General features: G+C 26.8%; 1 protein-coding gene across 8 annotated transcripts; it reads left to right on the top strand.

Moving 5' to 3' along the window:
- Positions 1–2,059: 2,059 nt before the first annotated feature.
- Positions 2,060–5,804, top strand: LOC112788892 (uncharacterized). 8 transcript variants are annotated; one of them, XM_025830567.3, is made up of 7 exons: positions 2,060–2,445; positions 2,771–2,902; positions 3,035–3,106; positions 3,235–3,268; positions 3,355–4,960; positions 5,214–5,298; positions 5,456–5,804. In XM_025830567.3, exons 2-7 carry the CDS (start codon positions 2,823–2,825, stop codon positions 5,487–5,489), a joined length of 1,911 nt encoding a protein of 636 aa, XP_025686352.1. In that variant the 5' UTR covers positions 2,060–2,445; positions 2,771–2,822; the 3' UTR covers positions 5,490–5,804. The 8 variants fall into 8 exon arrangements, with proteins under 8 accessions (XP_025686352.1, XP_029151185.1, XP_072088349.1 ...); XM_029295352.2 differs by having other exon boundaries at positions 2,061–2,445; positions 2,759–2,902; XM_072232248.1 differs by having other exon boundaries at positions 2,062–2,445; positions 3,371–4,960.
- Positions 5,805–8,873: the final 3,069 nt, after the last annotated feature.

The raw sequence follows: 8,873 nt of genomic DNA, 5'->3' as shown, positions 1-8,873 counted from the left end.
TTTGGCAAACGCGTTATAAGAGAAGAAGTACATTTATCCTTTTTGAAAGTTTTAATTTTTGGTTTACCAAATTTTTGATTCATGAACGCAGAAGTGATTTTGTTTTCAAAATCACGTTTACAAGAAGCTACACTTTTGAGCTTCTACGTTTTACTAACGGGTTTTTAGCCATCAATACTCTATCTTTATTTACTTTTTACCAACTTTATCCTTTATGCATATTACTATATTATTTATAGAATTTTTATAATTTTTGTTTAAATGAACTCTCTTTTTCTATTAATTATTATTTTTATTTTTTATTAATTATTTATTTGATATTATACATTTTTATAATTGTAATTTTTTGTATTATTTTTATTATATTTTTATAATATGATTTATTGATTCTACTAGATAAAGTAAATTAAACAAAAAATTAATTGTAAATAACAATAATAAATTATAGCATAATAAAAAAGAGCACTAAGAGTACTACAAATATACTATATAAAAAATATCATAATTTTTTTTGATTTATTTCAATTACTACAAAGATAAATATTTAATTTTTTTATTATTCTTAGTAAATTTATATTTTGTTAGTTTTAATTAAAAATATATTTTGCCAATTTTTATATATTATTTTTATTTTAGTGTATAAATATTAATTTTATTATAGAATTAATTAATAAGATCTATTCAAATATCTAATTAAAATGATAAGATAATATACAAAAATTATTTAAGTTGGTGTCTATTTTAGTAAATTTTTATCTAGAAGTGATTTTGAGTAGTATAATCCAAACAACATTTATTTTGCTATAATTCATTTTGATGCAAAGATTGCCAAACATAAATCACTTTAACAAGATATTTTTTCGAGTTATCTTTTTTTAAAAGATCTTATAGAGAAGTAAAAGTAATTTTATGTTTGGATATCTCATGTAAAAAGATTTTTTTATCTATCAATTATGTTTGGATATAATAATATAAAAGTACTTTTTTGTTTATTTATTACATGAAAAACATTTTTTTTAAGAAAAAAAGATCTTTTAAAAAAAATGTAAATTATCACTTTTTAATTTTTTTTATTTTACTAGTGCTTTTACTTTTACTACTAAAAATTTGCCAAATACGTTAAAAAAATTAAAAAAGATATTTTTTTATTAAAAACAAAATTTTTAACAAAATAGTGGAATCCAAACATGTATTTACTTTTCATCATAATCAAATTTGTAAAATCAATTTTATTCAAACTCCAATTTAAAAATTGTAATCCAAACACTTGTTCTAGTGAATTAAAGCGTGTTGTAAAATGTGTGGTTGTTGGTAGTTATACAAATTTGTTCCCTCGCGTCTTCCTAGCTTGTAAACACACCCGTACGCGTCCCCTTCACAGAAAACTGGACCGGTCCAACCCTGAACCAGTAGTATTAATGGTTTGGTTTATCGTTTTAAACCATTCAATTGAAAATCAGATGTGAGCTTATGAATTGGCGGGTTGAATCGGATTTGAAATCAGCCGATTTTACTAAAACGTAGGGGTACGTATAGTTTGGATTTTCAAAAATTCAAACTACATCTACTTTAAAATAAAAAATTCAAACTACATCTACTTTAAAATCAGTATTATGGTTCAAGAAATTAAATTAGAACTAGATTAAAAAGAGAAATCGATTCTAAGTTGATTTGAAAAAATAAAAACTGATTTTAAGTCGATTTTAATATTTAAATCCAAATCAATTTAGTCTTAGATTAGGATTTTTTTTAATTTAAATTTTAATTTGGATATGAATTTAAATATGAATTTAAACTATTTAAATGGTTTAGATTAAAAAATTAAATTATAAAAAAAATTTAATTTGGTTTGAATTTTTTATTTAAAATCAACTTTTATAAATGATTTGGATTGGATTTAGTTTAAAATCTAAAATCTGTCCAGCCCTAACTAAAACGATGCTTTGGATTAGAAAATCAAATTATAAAAAAAATCTAAAAATTTTTTATTTAAAATCGATTTTTATAAATGATTTGGATTGGATTTGGTTTAAAATCCAAAATCTGAATATTTTTGTCCAGCCCTAACTAAAACGATGCTGTTTCGATTCTTTTCCGAAAAAACAAGAAAAAAAAAAAACAGCCTTTAGCAGTTGTACCCCCGCCCCTAGCCCCTTCCTTCAGATTTCAGAAAGCACTCGGCGGAGTGAGCCTGTGCCCCTGCAACCCTAGCCTCCACCGCCGCCGCAGGGAGTGATCCATTGCTGCAGGGAGTCCCACTCAGGGGCTTCTCTCTTCCTCCTGTCGGCGTTCTCGAAGTCTCCAACCCCTGTTAGCTCTCCGACTCACCAATCGCAAGCGCGCAGCTTCTTCGTCTGCTCGCCGTCGTCTTCGTCTGCTCTCTTCTCGCCGTCGTCTTTGTCTGCTGACTCCGCTCGCCCTCGTGCTCGCCGTCTCAGACCGAAGGTCAGTGCTGACTGCTCACTTGTTCTTCGTTTTTTTAATTTTTTTTAATGCTCTGGAAATCAAATCGCAGGATGTTGATTATTGAATGTTTTGTGATTTTATTTAATGATTAATTGATTATTTGATTTTTGCATAGTGATGTGCTGTGCTGTTTCCTTTTGTTAATTAAGATAGCTGCTGCAACCACAAAAATTCAATAAAGTTGCTGTATTTTTGTTCTCTTTCGTTCTTCTTTTTCTTTATTTTTTTAAATGGTGTAAAAATTATCCATATTCGGATCCCGTATTCTCGGTTTGTAAAATTTCTGCTGAAGTTTTCTTGTTAGGGTTCAAAAGCAGCGACGGCATATTGGAGCAGTGATTACTGCTAATACAACAATGAAGTTTGATAAAACCGACGCACTCTCAATTTTTTCTGAAATTAAGAAGCAACACAAGCATATTAAGCTTAAGAGGAGGTAGTTACATTAATTTCTCAACTTCCCCCTCCCTTCATCCTTCCCGTGTTAATTGTGATTTTAGTTTCCAATTAGATTGAATTCAGCTTTGTTAATGTTAATATTAGTTAAATTAATATAAAAATATTGCAGGTTTTTGTTGGCCTTTCCACCCACCAAATCTGAGAGAAGAAAATTGAAGAAGTCCGAATTTTTCCAAAAGGAGTGAGTGCCTCTATTTTATTAATTACTTCTTTTTTACAGTATCAGGTTCAATTGTAGGTTTTAATAATTTATTTTTATTATTATTATTATTATTATTATTATTATTATTATTATCATTTTGTCTGCAGGTTTTTGTCCGAGTCTTTACTCAGGGAAGATGATGTAAGTGTGCCCTCGGTTATCTATTGTTTACAGCTTACTTGCATTGCTATTTGAATGATGAATTGACATTTTAATGTCAATTTCAGTTATTTTATGATACAGTAAGAGCTCGTGTTGAAAGTGCCTTTGGAGTATCCGATGTCGGAATAGATGATGATATTCTTTTGGACGATATGCATTTGATTAACATGCCCAAAGTGAAACTGAAAAGGTTGATATTATCGGTCCTTGATAATTTGTCCACCAAGGGACTATACCTTCTTGCAAAGATTGTTGCGGATGGCTCAGTCAAGTGTGAGAAAACTCGTCACAATTTGAAGCAAACTGTCAAGGGTTCTCTCTCAAGTGCTCTTGGTAGCAAAAGGCTTAATCACCGTCAGCTGGAAAGTCGTAAACAGATTTTTCATCTTCTCAGCAATCCACAGCAATTCCGAAATAGGTGTGAACCTTTTTCTGTGTTAAAATCTGAATCTTGTTATGCTGCTGCAGTGAAGGTACTGCGTCGGCTTGAGAGTTTTCCTTCTAAAACCTTGATTGCAATGTATAACAAACTTAAGGGAGTGAAATGCACACATCAGTTACAACCCTGTAAACACGGTTGGGGACGAAAAAAACTTATCAAGCTAGTGAACAAAACCTGTAGGGAGATGTTTTTTCAACTTGATAGTAAAGGTGATCTACAAGAGCCAGTAGCCAAAGCCATGGCAGTAGCAGACTTATCCCTAAAACTGACACTTGGTCGGGACAAAATATTTGCAAGAGAATTTTACCAATTCCCACCTGATATAAAATCATTGCAGACTAATATAATGAATGCTATATGGTCTGTTAAAAATGAAGTTACATTACCAGTGCTAAGAAATTTACAGCTTCTGATAGAACCCGAGGCCAAAATATCAAATAGGAGCTTAAGGACAGCTTTTGTTAATCTTTTAACCGAGTTTCTATTTGAGTGTGTTGATATGGATAGCATCCCAAAGTCTCTATCACATATCATTGCTGTTATTCATAAGAATTCAAAGATCACAGACAATGTAGTATTCAGTAGGAAGTATATTGACAAAGAAGTTGACTACATACTAGGTATAAGTGCCCAGACAAAACAGATTGTTTTGGATTTGTTGCCTGACCATGGATTTGATCAAGACTTTAAAGATGCATATGGGGAGGAATTGGAAGAAAGTGATGATAGTGACAGTGGTGTTGATGATGATGATCATGATAAACTTAATGAGGATAGAATATATTCAAACTATGAAGCAGAAAGTATTGGGGATTTTGCACCAGTTTTGTTTCAACCCTCTACTTCCATTAAAGAGGAAGATGTTTCATTCTGTCCATCTACAACCAGTGGGAGGTTTTGTGGTGCTTCACCCGACAGAGAATATATTGTCAACAAACCTGCCTTACATGAATCAGGTACCGACGTAGTTATGAGAGACTCATCTTGCATGTCTTGTGAGGAAACAGAACCCACCTCCACTAAGCAAAGCATCGAACCCACCTCCACTAAGCAAAGCATCGAGAGGAACCAATACCTAGCCATCCAAGATGCTTGTGATAAGACAAGTATGCTTGCATATAATCTTGTAGGTCATTTATTGAAGGAATTTGCCATAATTGAAGGCCTAGATATAAAAGCAAACCAGAGATTATACCTCAGCAGTGATAATCCAATTGAAGATGTTCAAGGTATTAAAACTGCCTGCTTTTTCTTTTCTTAAGAGGAAAAGAAAAATAAGTAAGACTTCTGCATTTTACCTGTTATGATGATGAAAATAACTTCGCTATTATTTTTGCTAATTTGGCGACCATATTACTCCATTTTAGAATATGTAATTTTCAATTTTTCATCCATTACTATCTAACACATTTGATTAGTGTTTGCATCCTGCTGTGGGAATTGTGTAGTCAATATTGATTTTCTCTTTTCTGTTTCATACAGAAACGGAACATTCCTCATCTCGGAACACAGAAAGTTTAGCTGTCATTCAAGTAGTTAAAGAGCTGGTTCCAGCCCTTCCAGATAGGTATTTTTTTTCCGTCCCTCGTTTATGATGTATTGATGGCATTATTTTAAGTGTTGTAAACAATGTGATATTTTTCACCTAGACGATCCTCTTGTTGCAAACTTCTAACAAGCCGAATTTGTGTATTTTTTGTTAACTAATGATATGTGAACTGCAGTGCCATGGAAAAACTGAAGATATTGATGAGCTGATACTGTTTCACAGACTAAAAGCTTCTACTCAACAAAAGCATTCTGAAATGGTTTCTCATTTGGATCAAGCTTTACTCAATAACTCAACTTCTGAGTTTGTTTAGCATGAGATTTACCACTTTGTCTAGTGTTTTCTACATATGGCCCTGCAATTAACTGCAAGCAGCATATTTATTTGATTTTATATTATTTTTATTTTTATTCACTTAAGTAGTAATTTTTATTTTTTTAATTATATTTAAGTATTATAGTACAAATATAAAACTGATAGATGAAATATAATTTTAAATATAATATTGCAATGGTTGAAATTAACATTCAATTTTTTTATTTTATTTTTCATGATTCACAATAAGACTATGCATTTTCAATAATATTAGAACGAAATGATATTAAAAATGTAAATGGTTGAAAGGAAAAAGAAGTGATATATGGATAATATAATTAATGAATATAATTAGACTAAAAAAAGAAAAATTAAAAAGAAATTATAAAGGATATGATATATAATTAAAATTAACATTTAATTTTTTAATTTTTTTTTCCCGAGTCACAATAGTACCATATATTTTAAACATATCATAGTTAAATGATATTAAAAAAATCTAATTAAATTGTTGAAAGAAAAAAAATGATATATAGATATAACTAATGAATATAATTAGACTAAAAATTAAAAAAAAAACTTAATAAATTATAAAAGTATAGAATTTTAGGAATTTATTACCTAATATATGTTTAGCAAACTAAAAAAGGAGTTATGGTCAACAACCGAATTTTTTCAGTACTTGTGTCAAATATTAGTAAGAATGAAGGAAAAAGAATAAATAGCATGATATTATATAAAAAGAGGAGATAAAAAAGAGATGTGAAGTGAAATTGATTTATATGGAAACATAAAAAAGAATAAGTATGAAAGAAGATGATAAATTATGTTTTATTATTTAATTTATACATATTAAAGAGAAATAATATTAACATTGAAATCATCTAGTATCTTATATAAAATTAAAGAGTAAGAGAATATAAAAGTATAAAATAACCTAAAAAAAATAAATGATATAAGAATGAGAAAAAAAATGAAGAAAAATGTGTTGTAATGCTATATAATAATCATAAGAAAGAGTGAGTATAAAAGAGGATGAATTATGTTTATACCTAATAAAGAAAAAATATATTAACATTGAAGGCATATAGTATCCATATAAGAGGAAAAAGTAAGAGAATATAAAAATTATAGAATAACTTAAAGAAAAATAAATATCATGAGAGTGGGAAGAAAAATGAAAAAAATCCTAAACTATAATAATAAGGCAAATGAGAAGTAGAAATACAATATTTAAAAGTAATTCAATTAGAAATAAAAAAAATTAAAAAGTAATTCAATTAGATAAGTAATAAATAAATTTTTTAATTTTTTTTATGACTCACGATAATACTATATATTTTTAATAATGTTAAAACTAAATGATATTATAAGATGTAAATGGTTGAAAGAAAAAAGACGTAATACATGAATAATATAATTAATGAATATAATTAAATTAAAAATAGAAAAACTAAAAAAAATTGTAAAAGACATTATATATAATTAAAATTAACATTTAATTTTTTAATTTTATTTTCCATGATGCACGATAATACTATATATTTTAACATATTAAAATTAAATGATATTAAAAAATATAAATTATTGAAAGAAAATGAAATAATATATGGATGAGATAACTAGTAAATACAATTATACCAAAAATAAAAAAATTTTGTAAAGATCTAGTATTTTAAGAATTTATTATCTAAATACATATTTTTATCAAACTAAAAAAAAAAGAGTTGTGGCCATCAATCAAAATTTTCAAATACTTGTGTAAAATATTTAGTAAGAATGGAGGAAAAAGAATAAGTGGCATAATATTATGTGAAAAGAGAAGATAAAGAAGAGGTGACAAATAAATGTTGATTTATATAGAAAACATAAGAACAAGTAAGTATGAATGAAGAGGAGGAATTATGTTTTATTACTCAATTTATATCTATTAAAGAGAAATAACATTAACATTAAAACTATATAATATCTTATATAAAAATAAATAGTAAGACACTATAAAAAGTATAAAGTAACCTAAAAGAAAATAAATGACATAAGAGTGAGAAGAAAAATAAAGAAGAATCCTAAGTTGTAATACTATATAATAATCATAAGAAAGAGGAGCATAAAAGAGGATGAATTATGTTTATAGCTAATAAAGAGAAATAATATTAATATTGAAGATATATATTATCTTAAATAAAAGTAGAGAATAGGAGAATATAAAATTATAGAGTAATTTAAAGAAAAATAAATGTCATGAGAAGAAAAAAAAATTTTAAGCTATAATAATAAGGCACATGAGAAGTAAAAATAAAATAGTTAAAAGTAATTCAATTAAAAATAAAAGGATTAAAAAATAATTTAAGTCAAGTCTTTTTTTTATGGTTGGTTGAGTTACTATTATTTTCTTTTTTACTTTCTTCCTAATAAATACAATTACATAGTCACTTACTACATATATTTAGCAAAAGTGGTAAGAAAAAAAAAGAGATATGAGATTATGTGAGGAGGGATAAAAAAATTGAGAAAAATGAATGTTGATTTATATAGTGATATAACAAAGAGTAAATATAAAATGTGAGAATAAATTAAAATTTAACTCAATTTATACCTATTAAAAAGAATTTATTAACATTGAAAAGATATAGTAACCGATATAAAATTAAAAAATAAAAAAATATGAAAAATAATATTTAAAAAATTCTATTAACATTGAAAGTATATAGAGTAATCTATATAAAATTAAAACACAAATAAAATTGATATATTACGTATCAAATACAATTCAAAAATACGGATATAGTCGAATGGTAAAATTTCTCTTTGTTAAGGAGAATCCATGCAATACATAAAAATCCATTTTCTAATTTATATATAATCTTATTTAAATTTCATTGTATAAGTATACATAAAAAAAATTCAAACGGACTCTTTCTTAAACCCAAACGATTTTTTCGTAGGGCAATAAAAAACTATATTAGTTCTAAAGACATGTACTTCGAAATAAATAAAAAATTCGAAAAATCCTTTGAAAAAGGAAAGGTTTTTGGACAACATTAAAAGTTTATTCATTAGCGCAATCAATTTCTACGAAAAATTTTTAAAAAAAATTGTATAAAAGATACAAACGTTGAAATACTCTGAATTAGTTGGATTTCATTCTCTAATAGAATATAGAATTTGTATATAATATTAACTAAAATAGTTTCAAATAGTTATATTTTTTAATAAAATCAAAGAAATCAAATTTTAGAATTTTTTTATTTAATTTTAATAGAATCTTTAAATAAAAA

This window comes from Arachis hypogaea, chromosome 3 (genome assembly GCF_003086295.3).
Source record: "Arachis hypogaea cultivar Tifrunner chromosome 3, arahy.Tifrunner.gnm2.J5K5, whole genome shotgun sequence".
NCBI lineage: Eukaryota > Viridiplantae > Streptophyta > Magnoliopsida > Fabales > Fabaceae > Arachis > Arachis hypogaea.
This window is presented reverse-complemented; position numbering and strand designations above follow the sequence as displayed.